Genomic DNA, 18,271 nt, shown 5'->3' on the forward strand with positions numbered 1-18,271 from the left:
AAATAATATTCTACAATAAAAGGATGGTACACTACTCAAGTCAACTTGACTACGTTTAGACATGTAAAAGTTAAGGAACTACATTTTGATACAAGTGAAAGTAAAGAGTCAAACAAAGTATTTCAAAATTCTACACACCATCAAAACTTATTCTTATCCATAAAGAGGTATGTATTTATAAGAGTATTAATTAGCAATAACAGGAAATAAATTCAAAACAAACATTTGTTAACGCTTAAAATTGGAAGGTCAACAAAAATCATTATAGTCAACCTTTGGTGGGCTCAGAATATAAAATTAGATTGTGAACAAAAGGATTTAAGTGGTTCACCACTAAAAATGGGCTACATCTACTGTAGTGATCTAGTATATATTTGATGTGGATTACAATAGTTCTCAACACAATGTAATTCTCATACCATCCTATCATTTAATGGATCGAACACGTAAATATGACCCATTATCTACATGATACATGGGGAGGAAGTGACATTTATACAGAGCTACTTGCATGATTTCTCAGGTCGATGCTTCTCGAGCCCATCGCTCATTAGAGAGTGGTTGAAGAGCACTTTACTCGAGTGCTAGGCCTGACAACATTTATGTCTCTTCATAGACTTCATTCGCCGTCAATGGCCAACATGTGTCTGGAGTTGACGTCAGGACAAACCTGTCCTTGGAGCTTCATGCAAGAAAGTTGTCATGTTTGTCAACTGGCTTGAACAGTCAGAAAATACTTTAAGTTCTACGCACATATCTTCTTATCAGTAGACAATTCAAATTTACAAGCGGTTGTCTTTCGTTCTCGTGGTGGTGTCCATCATTTGGATTCCTTGGGTTGACTTGCAGGCCCAATATCTTGATCTTCTCATCTTCAATGGGCACTATCTCCAAGCCCATGAATTGGACCCAAAATCAACTATATATTATTTTAAGGGATCTAAAAAGCCCTGCATTAACAACCTTAGTCCACTAGGACAAGGAAACCTAGACCTTAAAGTAATAATAAAATCTCTAAGTAAATAAAATGTTTCCCTTTTTCTATATTTTCCAGCACCTCCCTCAAACTCATAATGATATAATCATGAGTTTGCCGAGTAGCAAAACCAAAATCATTAGCAACATGTAGACAACGGTTGTCATCAGCTTCATCCAAATACAGAGATTATGACAACCGTCTCAAGTAGTCACTAGTTTAAACATTCAAATTATCAACTTTAAACAAATCAAAAAGAACAAAATCATGACAAAACAACGTCATGGTAACCAATATTTTCTCACTATCAACTCAAGTCACCCAACTACAACTCAACACGGATAAGAATATATGGAGCATATCTGTAATTTCACTCCATCCTATTTGCATTTTGTAGCAGTTGCAGTATTTAGAATTGTGCTTTTGAAGCAATGTTATACTTGCATGAAAAATAAAGACCCTACATCTTTTGCTGATGTAGATGCTAAATTTGCCTACATCCTATCTACTAAAACTCAGTTTTCGGAGGGCATTGTTGATGACCAGTGGGTGGACCTTTTTTGGCCCCTTGGTTTCTTCCCACTCTCCTGATGTGGAGAAAATTTTCATTATGATCGGAACACATATGGTACATCACGTGTTTTTATGTAAGTGGTAGAAAATTGTATTTTTTTAAGTTATTAAATTTTTACCACAAATATCCTACTATTTGTACAAATAACACATAATGTATAATCCTGTATTCCGATCATATTGAAAAATCTCTGTGCGACGTGCAAATTGCTTCCTGCAGTGGAAAGACGGTTTTGCCTGTTCTTTCCACGCATCTGTCACCTTGAGGAAGAGTTGCAAGCCTTTCCCACGTGTCGATAATCGATGGACCTACTTTTGACTTCTTCTCTGCTTTCGCTTCTCTCTATCGCCGTTCTCAGTTTCTGCTATTCTTAACTCTAGCTTTCTTTGTCTCCAAAATGGTGATTTTTCTCGCACTCCAACCTTCCATCTTTCTCTCACGAATCATCGACAACGGTGTTTTCTTGCCGGAAAAATCACTCAGCCGCTACAACTTTTTTCAGGTTTTCAATTAGATTCGTTTCAATTTGTTTCCCAGAAAAGTTGGCATTTCCTGTTGAGTTTTACGGCTTTCTCAGTGCGGGTGTTTTAATTTTTTTTAGTTTTATTTTTTTGTGGTTTTGGATTTGCAAATGGGTTTTGTGTTTATGTTTGCTTTTTGTGATTTTGTTTGTAGGCTCGGATCCTCTTCTTCTTCTTCTTCACCCAAACTAGCAGCCCCACCTTTGATTGTTACCGACGGAAACACCACGAATTGAGGCTCAACACCAATACTGTAACAGTTATAAGAAAAAGCTCCAAACCCGCAAAGGTATTTTTCCTTTTTTTTTTTTTCTTTTTTTTTTTTTTTTTTTTCTTTTGTTCTGGGCTTTGAGCTGTTTGGATACTGAGAATAAGTTTTTCATTTTTTTTTCGTTATTTTGTTTCTGGGTTCCCTTCAATTAAGAGAATTAGGAAATGGGTTTAGCGTGAATTTAAATTCTGGGATATCCCTTAAGGAAAATCTTAGATTTTTCTGTACTTTTTTATTTTAATGAATATTTGTATTGATTCACTGACCCCTTTTTTATTTAGTACGGGAAAATGGAATGAGGCGATTGAATGAGACAGTGCAGATAAATTTCTTTAGTTGTTGCCATGATAATCTATTATTTTACTCTTTCACTTTATATTATAGATTTGTTGGAAACTTGCAGGAAGAAATAATGAGGCGGTTGAAGCGTAGAATGAAGGTTTACTTTGTTGCCAAGGTTATGAAAAAAGAGCGGTTTGTACAGTAGCCATGTACATATAAGTATATATTTTCTGTGTGTGTTTGTATCATTTGTTTTGATTGTGATTCTTGGTTTTGTGATTAGGATTTTTGGAACGAAGCGTCAATTCGATTGTTGGAACAGACAATATTTATCAAGTCTTCGATGGGTCAGTAGAAGCTCACTGCTTGCGAAGACAAGAACATGAGTATATATTGCATTGGAATTTATTGCGCAGTAAGTAGCTTTATAGGCATTGTATGCCATTGCCAATACATCAGTTTATATAGCAGCATAATGATTACAAACATGGAAAATCTAAGATAACTTTAAGTATCGTGCTTGATTCTAAACTTTTCTAATCTTTGCGTATAAAGAGTTGACGACTAGGCAGTGATTTCGATTGAGCATCAGTTATTTGCACCCCTTTTCCCTCCTTACATAATTGAAGTGCTTTTGACTCTCTGTGGTTATGAGTTACAAGATCAAATTGTGAAATATTTTTCTTCCATTTGTGTTTCCTTTTACAAAAATTAAGATAGAAAGGGAATGCTATTGGAGGTTTTTGTTTTGATATTCATATGTGTACTTTAGTTGGTACAAAAAAAAAAAAAAAAAAAAAAAAAGGAGATTTAGTTTTGAACGGTCAAAATTTGGTAATTATACTAAAATTATTCAAGTATTTTGTTTGTTGTAGGCGTGTGAAATTAGCAAGACAAAGAATGGGGAACTTACTACTCAAGAAACCAAGTGTTAAATAGACTATGAAGTCCTAATAAAAATATAGCATTTGAACTTGTTGACTCTTTGAATCCCACTTTTGAGCTTTTGGCACATAGTTTTGGAAATTTTTATTTGGCTAGAGAAGGGGGAAGAATACAGGAAGAGGAGAATTACATGCTTTAATAGAAATGCTGCATTCTTATTTGTGTAACTGGTTACAGGGTTGCAAAAACAGTTGAGTGCTGCTGTTTGTCTCTTCATGGTTTCGTCAAGCTCTAAAAAACACTGAAAAGAATCAAACTTATGGAAGTAAAACAAACAAAATTTTGACTGTTAATAAACGTCGGGTTTTAGACTGTATATGCTTTGTAAAAAAAGCTTAATCTGTTTTCTGTTTTACAATTATGCTTTTTTTCAGTTATGCATAGCTTTGAATGAAAAAAAAGAAATTTACTTTTACTGTTTTGTGTGTTTAATTTGTAATTTCACTTCTTGCTGCAGATTGTTATGGAAGCACTTTACATGAGCTACAAAGTGCTCTTGGTCAAATAGAGAGAAAAAAGAAAGGTGAGTCGGGTTGTTAAATAGTGTAAAATTTTTAATTTACAAATGTTTGTTAGTTGTGTTAATAATTGCTTTTACATGTGTGTGCTGGTATTTGTATCATTCTTTTTGCATATATGTTGGCATGCTTCACGAGTTGACGTGCTTAAAACTTAATGTTCTTTGATATATATATGTGTGTGTGTGTCATGTGTCAATTTCAATCCTAAATATCTGTTTCTACCTTTTTTCAATTCTATTTGAATCCATTTTTATCCACATAACCTAATGTCTATTGGTTAGCTTTCCAGCTATGTCCTAATGTCTATTGGTTAGCTTTCCAGCTATGTCAATATACTTGGCTTTTTTTAGTGGTTTATGCATGGCTACAATTGGAAAAACTTTTGCTATATTTCTCCGCTTCAAAGATTTCTTGACTCATCCTTGAATTTTTTTTTTTTTTTGCAATTAATTGTTTTAAATATTCTTACATTATATGAAAAATATTTAGATAATACACTCTATATATACTTTTTCTGGCCTAGATTAACATTTTCACTCTGTTTTTTTTAGCTTTGTATACAATGAACAACATGTCATTTACAAAGGCCAAAGGGAGATCCAGTATCCTCCATACACCAAACACAGGTTAGCTTGATTTCTATTACCTTTTTTAGTTTATTTCAATAAAAATTTGATAAATTTGAATCCACTTTGATAATTTCTTGGAGATTCTTCAATTACTAAATTTCTAAATCCAAATGACACGTATCAATGCTATTTAATAGTCAAATAATATAATTATTTTAACTATAATGAGGACTAAAACCTATTTGTTTTGTCCGTCCACTTTTTTAATGTTTGGTTTAGAGTGTGATATTGACCTCTTTCAAAAATTTTGGTAAAAAATTACAATTCATGGAATTTCAGAAAGATCAATCATATCCTAATGAATGAAGTTTGTATGATTGGTGTCTAGGTATGGAAGAAGATGTTACAAGTTTTGTCTAACAATTACACACAAAAAAAGGAAAAAAAAAAGAGAGAAGAAATCACAAGGTCAACAACCAAGTTGCAGCTTCAACAAATAGGTTTCACACAGGTACAAACACAATGATTATTTTCCTTGCATGTTGTTGTTTATATTACTTTTCCACGCTCCTTACAATCTCACTGTAATTTTCCTTGCATGATCATTCAGTCATAAGATAGTATATCCAATTTCTAATCCCACACCATTGTACTACACATAAATACAAACTTAATACCTTTTTAAAGCATATTCTCATCGTTTTAATCCACTTTGAATATTAATATTCAATTTGCTCTAGTTGGGCTCATCAAATTTGGTAACAATGTTAACTCTATCATACTTATTTAAGAATTGAGTATACAAATTAGGTTGTTGAAATGTTTCCTCATTTCTTCATTGGTAATTTGTATTTTTGCTTATTTTCCTTTCTTGGGAAATAAGTTTTGTATTAATGTGGTCAGTTTCTTTTGTTCAATTTCTGTTCTCTGTGGATTTCTATCATGTGATTAGAGTGTCATGTGATTTTTTAGTGACACGCTCCAATCCCGATGTCCAGAGACAGCGGGATGGTCACGTGCTAGCCGACACCTGAGGATGACGCAAGCCATTTAATGAATGCATATACCAAGAACATGTGAAACATGTATATAAATTTCGTGCGAACTACACAATGTAATATTCAAATATAACCTTATCAAAATAATATAATAATATTCAGCTGTCAAATAAAATGCTAGTGATAATGCATGACATGTTCAGAGTATACATTTAATTTAGAATACAACGAAAGGTGTGACAAAAAGTGTTATTACAAGTAGTTTCAAAAGCAAAGAAGATGACACGATATCACTGGTAGGGAAATGTCTCGTAGCTTGGATCGTATGCCTTATTTCTATGTCCGAAGAGGGTGCAAAACAAAACATGAGTGGGCTAAGTTGATATATAAATAATACTAAATGGGGGACCTCGGGTACCCACGCGGGCTGCTGCACTCGCCATCGTGGGTCGTCGAAAAGTTGGCTGAAAAAGTCCTTGGCGTTGCTGTGGATGGCAGCGCGTGTGCTCCATGCATCGGCACCGGCGGCCTTTCATGGGCTCCCACGCGCAGGCCCACATGCCACTCACGCATGGCCTGGGTTTTGGGCTCCGCTAGGTTGCTTGCCCTCGGGTCCTGGGCTTGGGCCTGGGGTTTTAGGCTGGGCCCAAATGGATTTGGGCTGAGTGTTTAATGGGTCGAATGCCCAAGTCAGTACGGCCCAAAGGCCTGGGTTCAAAGGGATTTGGGCTTGGGTTCTAATGGGCTTTGGGCTTGAAAGCCCAGCCCAAGTCTTTGGGTTTGAGGACCCGGTTCTCTTTGGGTTTTGGGCCGAGGGGAAGTGGGTTGGGTTCTAATGGGCTTGGGCTTGGCAGCCTGGCCCAAAGGTTTGGGCCAAGGTACCTGGGTTTCTTGGTTTGGGTCATTTTGACCCGGTTTCGACGAAAGGGCAGGTCGGAGCTTCTCGAGCTCTGTTCAATGTCGATTCTCAACCTTAGGGTGCGATCTAGCTATCAAATTGAAGCTTAGGAGGAGAAGATGAGATTCATACCAATTTCATGACAAGTGGTGGCCGGAGTTGGCCCAAAAACACCTCGAAGGCCATGGGGTTCGTCGGAGAAGTTTGCTGGGTTTCCTAGCTTCGCAGAGAAGAAGAGAGAGAGAGAGAGAGAGAGAGAGAGAGAGAGAGAGAGAGAGAATTGACACGGTGGACATGGTGGTGTCGTCGTTGCCGTCGTTTTCTCGATCTTGGGTATGGGTAGGTTCGGGGAGAGGGAGAGAGTGTGCGAGAGAGAGAGAGAGAGAGATAGTGAGTGAGCTGAGAGAGAGCTCGGAGAAGAGAAGAGAGGAGATAGGAGGTAGGGGTGTGCCACATGGCAAGCAGAGAGAGAGAGGGAGTGTTATATAAAAAATCACAGAAAATCTAAAAAGGGAAGGGGGATCCGGATAGGATAGGAGGATAAGGGGGCAAAATGGTCATTTCATAATTTTGTTAAAATGATGTTATGCATAATTTGGGACGGGGTTTCACGTTCAGGTTCTAATATAATTTTTCCAGTGCCTTAACAACAAATTATGTCACTATTGATATTGCAGGTGTCCAACTCGCAGAAATTATAAAGTAAAGCCACCACTTCCCTTAATATGCACATGTAAAATGTAGATAATTTTAACCCATGTTGTATAAAAAAAATTAACTTGTTTTGTTTCATCATTCTATTACAGTATTATATGTCATTGCAAAAAAAAAATAAAAAAATAAAATAAAAGGTCTATTGTCTTCTAAAAAAACGAGAACTGTAGGCAGATAGATCACTTACATAAACAAATTAGCATAGTTAATCCTAATGCTATATAAGTGAGGTTACTGATTTGTTACCAGAGTTCATCGTTCGTGATTTCTATTTTTTGTGATTTTCCATTCTTGGCTAATATGTTTTTGTGAAGAGTTATTGTGGTTTGTGTCATGTGATTGAATTGTCGTGTGATTACAAGTTTTAACTTGATATTTCACGTGTCCTAAGTTACTCTATGAATAGTATTTACCTATGCTCCTAAGTTCTTAGGTTTTATTCTCTCTTCTTTTCTTTTTTTTTCTTCACATAATCGTTTGTACAAATAAGAGAAATGATTTTCACGCGGTTTCTTTTATCTTCACTTGTTTGACATGGCTTCTCTTGTAAGGATTCTTCCTTTTTTGCATTCAGATTTCTTGAGCATGACGACTTACAAGTTTACCTCCCCTTCTTCATGTATGATTTTCATTTTTACCTAATCATTTTGGAGTTTTCTTTTTGTTTTACAGCTTGTCTTGCAAATTCTTATCTTTTATGTTTTATTTTAGAGGGGTTTGGTCCTCTTCCCCCACCCTCTCTCGTCTCTTTCTCTCTTTTTCTTGTATTTACTTTTTCAAGAAGGGATAAACTTTATGTCCCTCCTTTCGTTTTCTTGTATTTTCTTTTTCAAAAAGGGTAAGATGTATGTCTCATCCCCCTGTCCCTGCATTTTGTTTTTCTTGATTTATGAAAGGTAAAATTTTTGTCTTCCCTAACTAGATGTAATTTTTTTTAATTTTTTCATACCAATAGATTCTCCTTGTACCACCTGAAGAAAGTTGAGGTTCTTTCGTAAAATCAATTGGCAATGTACAGAGTAACTCAACTTACTTATAAGCCCATACAAGATTTATCTTCTCACATCAATGTGTGGTTCATTCTCAACATGCCCTCTTACGTGTGGCGAATTTTCAAGCCTTACATGTGAACAACACAAATGGATGACGTGGAGCATGTGTGGCCGTTGACTTCACACATGGGACAATCTACTCTGATACCATGAAGAAAGTTGAAGTTACACCATAAAACCAATTGGCAATGTAAGGAGTAGCCCAACTTATAAGCTCATGCAAAGATCACTCTTTCCATCAATGTTGAATTCATTCTCAACATTGCCAAAGTTCTTAAAAAAAAAAAAAAAAGAAAAAAGTGTAGCATTTGCCTAAAACACAGTATCTTATGTCAATGCATATCTCTGATCGAGATACATGCTTAAACAACAGGGCACCATAATACTATAATCAACCCTCAAAGAATATTACAACACAAAATGAAGAGGCGGATTTCAAACGCCTGTCAAGGCGGAAGATGCGGGTTTGAGCCCCGTCAAACGTGAAAAGCCTTTTGTTTTCTTTCAGTAGTTCACTCTGGTTTATTTTGTCTCAGATTTAGAGGAGCGTAGACAAAATCATAGAGGGGGGAAAAGAGGGGGGTGTTGAGTCGTTTGACCAGTTTTCTTTTGATTTTAAGTGTAGTACTAGAGGGTCCACGCCTTCCATGGTGCTACCTCCTCCTGGGCACCCTCTGTGTTTCTCACATGTATGCATGTGGGGACTCCCAACTCCCAAATGTTCATATTCTTAAGCTACGCGATGAACAATCACATTAATTTCATATGTTAAAAATGAAAAACTACACAATATTTGCTCTTTAGAGTATGATGTAGGAAACAAAACATTAACTTTCATCTAAGACAAGGAGTCTTATACACTGTTTTTTGAAGTTTATTTTTCAATTCGTAATAATGAAACTGTTTTCCTAATCGAATAGATTCGTCGTTTTATTTAATTATTGAAATGTTTCTAACTTCAAAAAAAAAAAAAAAAATTTTATTTTCCTTTTATACCACACAAAATAGATCAAGGAGAAAAACCCTACGATATTATCTCTCTCTCTCTCTCTCTCTCTATTGTACACCAACCACAACAACCATGACTTTATTTTGACCATCACCAAAATTTGTTTTACCAATCAAATTTTCACCAATTCTTCCTTAGACATTAAGCATTATTCATGCAACTTAATGATCTTGATTCATTGATTTAAATTCAAAAACAGAAGAAGGTTCAGATCTTCTGCTAATATTTTCTGCATTGATATCATGCTTATACATTAAAACTTTGTATTCACTATTTGGCTTAACATAAACTCATCAAAATACTAAATACTAAATACTGTAGTAAGTGTAAAATCCTACCTCTAAATAGAAGATGGTTAAACTTGGTTAACTAAAAGTTAAATCATCACTCATACATACATGCATATATATATATATATATATATATATATATATATGCCTCGATTATTTTCTATGAAACTTATACCTTGATTATTTAAAGACAAATCTTTAGAATAACTAAAGACCCACAAGGTACCGCCTGTGTCGAAAGCACATGCATCTGTTTATTTACCTACGTCTTGAAAGACTTGCTTCCGTTATTTGTACTTTTACTAATTTTATTAAGTTTGAAATTGATTCATGGCTTGTGGTCAAATATTCCTTTAACAATGACTCACATGGGAATAAGTTTTATTTTTATTTTTATCTTCGGAGAAAAGCTTTTTAATTGTAATATTTTCCTATAACAAGGACTCAAATATTCTGTTAAATACTTAAATCTAATTAATTTCTTCCAACAAATTAAATTAAAACTAACGTACAGAAAATAAGAACGAAACAAGTTTAGAAAATTAGATTAATAGGCCTTTGACTGGTCAAATCTCTTCTAGCAGAACACGATGAATTTATCTAATTACAAGATTCCGCCATCTCCTTCTTTCTTTGTTGAATTAGTTAGGTTATATGTTGTAGTAATTGAGTGAAAGAGTAATGTTTCCTTCTTAGTCAAATGTGAAATTATGTTTTCTGTTCTATTTAATGGAGATATCAAACGAGCCCTTTTGTACATCGACTTTCACGTTAACTGTTTTAACTTTTAACCATCTAACTTGTTTGCTAAGAAAACATTTTTCTTCACCAGAAGAAGAATAAGAAACGCTACTAGAAGTTATGAAATGGTCAAATCTGATCAGACAGCGTTTCAAATTTCTTTTCCTTTCTAATGTCATGCTTCTTGCTGGTTAAATAAATTTATTAGGAGAGAGTGTAACAAACTAACAATTAATCTTAAGAAGCGTATAACATAAATCAATTTCATCATGCACATGCAGGGATCAACACCAACGACACAATATTGAGTATTTTAACTCATTTTTACTTCAAATTAGTTAAAATGTTGCTTAAGAGATTTCCAAACTCTCTGACTGTTGATCCAAATTGGTGCACCGTGCATGTGCATGAGAATCCGAACATCTTATATACTTACACATTATATAAACTCGTATATGCTACACTTATTATATGTGTATTCCCCATGTATATATATAAGCACTAGTATAGTTACTTAGTTAGACCATTAAGATTATCTTAGTACAAAGTTTTGAAATTACATAGAAGGTATCTTAAAATTAATTAGATAATTAGTGCCCTAGCTTCATGCTCTTCCTTTTCACAGCCTAAAACAAATTAAAAAAAAAAACCGAAGAGAAAGCTGATCGGAGAGAAGAAGAATAGGAGGGATAAAAAATTGTGTTTAATTTGCAACCAGTTGTCAGCCATGAACATGAAGTCATGAAGCATGCATGGGTAAAACGGTAGAAAGTTTAAGCACAGGCATGGACAAAAGATTATTTGCACCGTTTAAACAGTAAAAAAAATCCAAGAATACTTCTCCATAGCTTTTATCTGATTTATTTTACCCAATGTTACTTGGTACTTTGGTAACAAGGTGCAAGTTTACTTCTGAGGTCCCAGTGGGAAAGTAAGACAGTGTAAGGAATTTTTCAGGGTGCATGGAACACGGAGTGGTACAAAATATATCATTATATAATTAAAGAAAAACTTTATTTTCAAGTGTTCCTTTACTTGTATAATGACACATAGTGTACCATAAATGATACTGAAAAATCTCTCATAACATAATGAAAATAGTAAAAAGAAATCATTTGAATTTTTAAAATCGATGTACACATACAGTTAAACCTCTATAAATTAATAGTGTTCGGATCAAAGAAAATCTATTAATTTAGCGAATGTTAAATAATCGATCGATTAATTAATAACTTATTAATTTATAAAGGTATTCTTTATTTTCTTAAATGTTGTATATTGTATTTAGTTTCACGTTTTACAAACTAATAATTCTATGTATTTGTTTAATCAAGTAAATTCATGAATCTAATTATTTTTCTCAAGATTGTACACTGTTCAATGGATTACATTGTTCAATTTTATGAACATTCAACCGAGCAAAAACTCTGTTTGACAAAAAAAAAAAAAAAAAGAAGAGCAAAAACTCTATTTAAATAAACAGAAGTCATAGTAAAACAACACATCATACAGATTCAATAATGGTTTCTCATCTCAACGTTGTAAAGAAATCAGGAAATTATTATTTTATATATTTCATGGGACCTATTTGAATTTTTTATAACGTATTATCTTATAAATTTAGCGAATCATTAATTTAATACGTTATCATAGATTATTAATTTAGGATAGTGTTATTTACACATTCATTTGTATCTTTCACACACTCTTAATAAGTTTAGTCAGTAATTTCTTCAATTCATTTTATTCGATGACCAAAAATTAAGAGGTATATATGTATGAAAAGTAAAAATAAATTTGTAGATAACAATATTCTTAATTTATCAGGTATTCACTTTTTATTGTTTCGTAAAAAAATTGGTACAACCATTCACATGAAAAACAGAAATAAGAATTGTACAATGACCAGGGTCCCCGCTCTCCCATTATTTTTTATCTCTTGCTCAGAGCTTTACGTGGTGTGCGTGATCCCAATATATTTTAATGTTGGAGCACCGTACAATAATAGTGTCTCAAGAAAAATAAAAATAAAAGAAAAGAGAGAGGATCTCCTCCCCAAGAATCATGAGGTGATGCAATGGGAAAAAGACCACGAGTCTACAGAGAAAACAATCAATAGGTTATTGAGATAGAGCCATCTGACACTAATCAAGAAAATGATCATTCCCATGATCCACCAATAAAATTTATTATACGAACATTTAAGAGTTGGAAGAAGTTAAAATTTTTCGATGATAATGATTGTGGGATTTTTTTTTTTTTTTTTTTTACATTCTTACACATCACGCTACCTCATCTATCACATGTTCTTTAAATACAATAATTGAAAACATTCAAGAAAATCTCTGATTTTGAATCCTAATTCACACGAAACTAGCTAATAGATTTATATTCGAGTTCATTTTAAATCTCATTTATATTTAAACAGTTAAATACTTTCAAATCTTGGTATGTGGTATCATTCAATAAATAAAAATGTTACGAATTGTTATTGTTGTGAAAATTTCTGAGTGGTATTGCCGTTTTTAGAAAAGTAAATCCTCCATGAAGTTCTAATTGTATAAGATATGTGGTTTGTAATGTGATCACTATACGCATGCACCCACAAAACAACACTACCATGTTACCATCTGCCAACACACTCCCTGCAACGTTATACCCTATATAATAACACCAATACCCCACTTACCGCACTCGCATCTCTCTCTCTCTCTCTCTCTCTCTCTCTCTCTCTCAACACATACATTGACATAAAGCAAACAAGTTGAGTACCAGCTGCCAGAAGCCAGAAGAGATCAAAGAGATCAACCTCAAGAAAATTTGAGCATTAAACGTACACATTATGGATGAGAAGTGGAAGCTACCAAAGAACAAGCACGAAGGCACTTCATCATCAAGTTCTTCTTCCAAGTTTTCCTTCACAAGAAGTTCTTCAACCAGAAGCACATCTTCCTTGCTGAGAAGCTATTCACAAAAAAACAATGCCTCTAGCTCCAAGTCTCCTCTTCCAAGAAGCTTCTCACAAAAGAACTCTTCCATCGGCCGCAAGTGTAGTAGTGTTGCCAAGGAACAGAAGGCTAGATTCTACATCATGAGAAGATGTGTTGCTATGCTTGTTTGTTGGCGCAAGCATGGTGATTAATAATTTTTAATTATGTTAATGCTTGAAATTAAGCTCCATATGTACTTATTTTTCTTCATATATCACCTTCCTGTGAGATGGGTCGGGTTTGTAATTTCAAACTCATATATATGTATCAAATTTTCTCCCATCCGGTCAAGAGGAGATCGGCAACACACAAATTTCTGTAGTGTTTTATTTATTTATTTATAATTTTTCTATTTTCGTTTTTGTTAGAGAATTGTCCTTTGTAATTACAATAAGATGAGTTACAAGTGCTTCTGTATGTACATTGCAATAAATTATCATATTATGGAATACATGTCCAGTGTTCAAGTTCTACAATTGTACCATGATCACGAAATTGCAATCAAATCTCATGAAGGCCAACATCCATAATTTAGTTTTGTTTTTAATTTGAATTTGGTAATATTTCTGTTTTGCATCATTTTATTTTATTTTAAAATTTTTAAAGAGAAAGATTCCCTTTGACTGTTGGCGAGCAGCCAATATAATAAGACAGAGAGGTAACTCTCCTATCTTCCTTGGAAATGCAAGCCACACCTTTTCTTGCTTTGATGATAAAAACTGAGTAAAAATTCTCTTTAGAAGTACTTTGTTTGATTTAATCTAGGAGTGTGGCTTGTATCCCATGTATTTCCATACACTAATCTCAAAGTGTTTTGTAATTGCGTCATATCACGTGTTGATAAGGCAGTAATGAGTCCAATAAAAGTAAATATCACCTTATTCAAGTTTGGCTAGTTTTCTTTAGCTTGTCTTAACTTGTTTCATATATGATTCGTGCTCGTGAGCTTAAAAAATTCCAGCTCAATACGGAATTAAAGTTGTTTCGAGCTATTTAGTATAAGAAGTTGGTTCGGTCTTGTAATGAAAATTCATAACTTGACAGTATTTTTTTTCGATAATTTCTAATGATGGAATGTATAAAACAAACACTATCACATGAAAATTTCAAGCATGCTACCTTAAGATTGTCATATAAATGATTTTTTTTTTCTTTTCTTATTATTGGAACTCTGTGGGAGGATAGGTGATCAAGCCGTAATAATTTCTTTAGAAACAAAATAAAATTGGAGACATGATATCAATCTCTGTCTTAAAAAAATTCAAATTGAAGATAGTCTCTAAACATAGAAAATAAAAATAGACATAACTTCAAAAGTTAAATCTTAATCATCATCTTTTGTTCCAAACAAACTTCTTTCATAGAATCTAACTCAAGTTGTCATGTGAAAAAACATAAGTTGCTTAATTATGAGCTTTACAAACCAAACAAACATACCAATGTTCAAGTTGGTTTGTTTCTTGTCGAGTTAAAACTTGTTTCTTTCACAAACTAAACTCTAACTGTTTTGAGCCAATTTACAGTCCTAGATGATTGAGAAATTGACAGAGAATTTGGTAATGAATAAGGCAACTTCTTCAATTATTTCAAACTTTTTCTAACAATTTATTCAAATTTGTATAAAGTCCTCTTATAAATCAGTAGTAATATAGATAATAAATGTGGTGCAAACTAAAAGAAAGGAATATGGTTTTTCAATTATACACCAATTCCTTCTGAGATTTTGATTCACATTCACATGGTATGAAAATTCAACCAGTTATAGGAGAAACTAAGGAGTAGATATAGGCTATCATACCAAATAGTACCTTGACCGGAGGACACTCTCTCCCAATTTCTTGGTTTTCTACAATATTTGGAACGCATTTGCCAAACCGCGAGAAACAAGCTTTCACTCATGAATTAAGCCTTAGAGGGCAAGATCTCACAACAAATTTAAAGAATCGCAAAACTATTTACCATACGAACATATATAACACATGAATATTATTGTCTAAATTGTTAGATACCAGAATTTTTGAATTTTGATTGTCAAATTGTATTAGTGGATCGAATCATTATTGTTTATTCTTCAACAATAGCATGGAGAATCCGGCTATAACACAAAACCTCCACAAATTCCTTTCTAGTTTCAGTAGATGGTGCCAATGTTGCAAGCCCTTGGCTACTCTTAAGGGAGAGTGAAAACAAAAATTTAAGGTTACAAAAAAAAAATAAGGACATGTAAAGGTGCCTCAGTCACTCCAAAAAAGAGTCAACGGTCAACACTTTGGGAGATCGGACGGTGGAGGAGGCAGCTTTTGATTAGGAAGCTTCCCATCTTGGACTACCCAAGCCATCCTCAGCCCCCAGCTCAAATGGACATCAAAGTGGCAATGCATGAGCCAAACGCCTGCAATTTCAGTCATACAAAAGCAAAAACTGTTTTAGTACATTGTGCCAGCCGATCACTTCTCCAACAATAGTTCTTTTTTTTTTTTTTTTCCCACAAATAAATATGACGCTTTACTAATTATATCGCATGCTGAAATTAAGTTTTTTGTCACGCCCCATTTTAAGACATATGTGAATTCACACATCAGTCCAAGTTAGGGTGTGACACATGTGTTCGAAACAAACAAAAGATTACCTGGGTTGTCTGCGAGAAATCGGATAGCCGCCCAACCCCTGGCTGGAACTCCGTAGGTGTTCCTTTCAACAGGATCCACAAGGTTGAAGTTAGGCGGGTCTTTGTTAGGGTCAAAGTTTCCAAAACCTTGTCCAACAACAAAAAAGTTGAAGCCATGAAGGTGAAGAGGGTGACTCTCAGCACCCAAAATGCTGGTGCCCTGCAACACCAATTCCACACTAGTATTGAACTTCAACACCACCACCTTTGTCCCATTACTCACATTGGTGTTGTTAGGTGGAGTGCCTGTATAATTGAACGGCTTGGGAGGAATAGTAGGGAAATCGGTGGTGTAAACACTGTTGGATTGAGCAAAGAAATGAGATTGAAGCAGCGCTACTGAAGGAAGAACAAATGAGTTGTTGTTAATAGAAGCTGAAAATTTGGTGGTGTTGGTAGGGCCTTGGCATGTTTGGTTTTTAGGGCATGGGTTGGTTCCAAGCCCTACTGTGAAAAAGAAGCGTTTTTCGACAGTTCTGGGCACATTGGCTGGAAATTTAGAACTGGCCAAACTCCTGAATTTACTAGTAAAATTTGCAACAAAAGAAGTAGCATTGATTTGGGGAAGGATTGGCCTAAAAAGTGGGCTTTTCAGTGATGTGGAGGAAGAAGAATTTGAGTGTTCTTTGTACTCGAGAATTCCAGCAACAGTTGAATTGTCAAAAGTACCCCTGCCTGTAAAGTAGGGTCTGGCTAACATGAGGAAAGTGGCATTAGGGTATTGAGGTTTTGCCTTGAGAAGCACGTTTGTGGTTTGCCCTGGTGTAATGAATAAAATATTGGTCGTGAAGGGTTTGACATACACAGCATCTGCTTCAACTACTGTTAGGCTGTGGTTTGCTATGCTGAAAAACAGTTCATCATTGACTGCAGCGTTGATCAATCGCAAGAGGTATGTCTTTCCAGGCTTCACCTTTAGACTGAAAGTGTCTGAAAAAAATATACAAAAATAAAGAGAAATTATAACTAAACTTTTTGTGACAATATTATATATGTTTCATGGAAAAAAAAAATGTTCACATGATCGATGTGTATGTACCCTTTTTGGAACAATTGTACAATGGCCCTGGAAGTCCATTAATCGTATAGGCATTGGAGACATTTGGACCATTTCCGGTTTGTAAAGCCTGGCTAATTACAGCTTCTGTGTCAACATTCCACCACTCACCTGTAGTGATTTAAACATATATGAAAAGTTTAGCATGTTAGTTGTTGTATATGCATAAAAGTTACCTGCTATGTTATAATTTCAGTTTAGTACGTTATGTTGTCAGACTGTTAAATTTGAACTATTAAAAAATGGATTCTTGATTTAATGTGTAATGACAGCTTTACAGTTTCACCACATAATATGTTACCCTAAAATCTACAATATCTGAGAAATGCTTGTTTAATTAATGATTCTCTATAATTTGGTAAGTTTAGTTAATTACCAAAAATGATGGGAACTTCTTTGTGGGGTTTGGGGAAAGGGTACGGAGCATGGCGCTTAGGGAGGATGATGAGGGGTCCATAGACAGTAGCTCTTAGCCATGAGATGTGAGCATGCCAGAAGAGAGTTCCCCTTTGGCCAATGATGGTGAAGTTGTACACATAACTCTGGTTTGTTTGAATAGGGCACTGAGTGATATATGATGGCCCATCTGCCCATCCATTCTGCAATTGTCTAATGCCATGCCTGTGTTCACATTTTCATTAATCCACAAATAAAAAGTAAAAAAATGAAGAAAACAATATTTGATTTTAATTGAGTAAGAATTGATTAATTATAAGTTGTTTCGTACCAATGGATGGTCATGTTGTTTGGAACATGATTGACCACGTTAACCAAAACCCTGTCTCCTTCTCTGGCAATAATTCGAGGTCCAGGGAACTTGCCATTCACTGTCACAATGCTCTTTGTGGTGCACAGCCTAGTCACATTTTTCAACTTTATCTGCACAAAAATTAGAATGTTATAATTACATTTAGAGCATGGTATATTATTTAATTATAAGCCGCAACAATTTTGATGTCAGACTATGTATCAGGACTACATATTTTGTCAAAAAAAAACCTAATCAAGCAATAATTTGAATTCACAGTCTATGCATTTATCATACGTACATCGAATTTGTAATGCCTTGTAACACTGCCAGCTGCAGCAATGGCAAACTCAGGAGAGGCCAAGAGAGAGATAAGAGCAAGAAGAAAAGCCACTAGAAATGTTGGTGAAAAAGGAATAGAAGACGCCATTTGAGCTAGCTTTGCAG

At 34.5% G+C, this 18,271-nt stretch overlaps 3 protein-coding genes and 1 long non-coding RNA gene across 6 annotated transcripts; 2 read left to right on the forward strand and 2 right to left on the reverse strand.

Moving 5' to 3' along the window:
• Positions 1–329: 329 nt before the first annotated feature.
• Positions 330–5,878, forward strand: LOC148698190 (uncharacterized). Of its 3 annotated transcripts, XM_088691453.1 has the most exons (9): positions 330–2,052; positions 2,226–2,360; positions 2,746–2,816; positions 2,908–3,039; positions 3,747–3,834; positions 4,027–4,092; positions 4,642–4,716; positions 5,048–5,170; positions 5,632–5,878. In XM_088691453.1, exons 1-4 carry the CDS (start codon positions 1,948–1,950, stop codon positions 3,008–3,010), a joined length of 414 nt encoding a protein of 137 aa, XP_088547579.1. In that variant the 5' UTR covers positions 330–1,947; the 3' UTR covers positions 3,011–3,039; positions 3,747–3,834; positions 4,027–4,092; positions 4,642–4,716; positions 5,048–5,170; positions 5,632–5,878. The 3 variants fall into 3 exon arrangements, with proteins under 3 accessions (XP_088547579.1, XP_088547580.1, XP_088547581.1); XM_088691454.1 differs by lacking the exon at positions 3,747–3,834; XM_088691455.1 differs by lacking the exon at positions 3,747–3,834 and having other exon boundaries at positions 2,746–2,799.
• Positions 3,510–7,111, reverse strand: LOC137716043 (uncharacterized). Its single transcript, XR_015960939.1, has 2 exons — positions 6,688–7,111; positions 3,510–3,800 (listed from the first exon to the last, which is right to left on the reverse strand). It is a non-coding gene; the product is annotated as an uncharacterized LOC137716043 (long non-coding RNA).
• A 5,944-nt stretch (positions 7,112–13,055) lies between these two features.
• On the forward strand, positions 13,056–13,713 carry RTFL2 (ROTUNDIFOLIA like 2). The gene has a single exon (XM_068453464.2). It carries the CDS (start codon positions 13,204–13,206, stop codon positions 13,501–13,503), a length of 300 nt encoding a protein of 99 aa, XP_068309565.2. The 5' UTR covers positions 13,056–13,203; the 3' UTR covers positions 13,504–13,713.
• Positions 13,714–15,365: 1,652 nt separating this feature from the next.
• Positions 15,366–18,271, reverse strand: LOC137715949 (laccase-2). Its single transcript, XM_068455317.2, has 6 exons — positions 18,126–18,271; positions 17,804–17,955; positions 17,453–17,697; positions 17,059–17,187; positions 15,981–16,949; positions 15,366–15,743 (listed from the first exon to the last, which is right to left on the reverse strand). The coding sequence occupies exons 1-6, from the start codon at positions 18,252–18,254 to the stop codon at positions 15,613–15,615; spliced, it is 1,755 nt and encodes a 584-aa protein (XP_068311418.2). The 5' UTR covers positions 18,255–18,271; the 3' UTR covers positions 15,366–15,612.

The sequence above is a fragment of the Pyrus communis genome, chromosome 3 (genome assembly GCF_041283825.1).
Source record: "Pyrus communis isolate YQ-2024b chromosome 3, ASM4128382v1, whole genome shotgun sequence".
NCBI classification, from domain to species: Eukaryota; Viridiplantae; Streptophyta; class Magnoliopsida; order Rosales; family Rosaceae; genus Pyrus; species Pyrus communis.

Bases quoted from the DNA above. Each gene is read 5' to 3' on its own strand.
- LOC137715949 (XM_068455317.2), bottom strand. From the start codon at position 18,254: ATGGCGTCTTCTATTCCTTTTTCACCAACATTTCTAGTGGCTTTTCTT. The intron at 17,956-18,125 runs GTACGTATGATA...ATTTTTGTGCAG, and splicing joins CAAGGCATTACAAATTCGAT to ATAAAGTTGAAAAATGTGAC. The intron at 16,950-17,058 runs GTACATACACAT...TATTTTTTTCAG, and splicing joins GTACAATTGTTCCAAAAAGG to ACACTTTCAGTCTAAAGGTG.
- RTFL2 (XM_068453464.2), top strand. From the start codon at position 13,204: ATGGATGAGAAGTGGAAGCTACCAAAGAACAAGCACGAAGGCACTTCA.
- LOC148698190 (XM_088691453.1), top strand. From the start codon at position 1,948: ATGGTGATTTTTCTCGCACTCCAACCTTCCATCTTTCTCTCACGAATC. The intron at 2,053-2,225 runs GTTTTCAATTAG...TTTTGTTTGTAG, and splicing joins GCCGCTACAACTTTTTTCAG to GCTCGGATCCTCTTCTTCTT. The intron at 2,361-2,745 runs GTATTTTTCCTT...GGAAACTTGCAG, and splicing joins AAAGCTCCAAACCCGCAAAG to GAAGAAATAATGAGGCGGTT.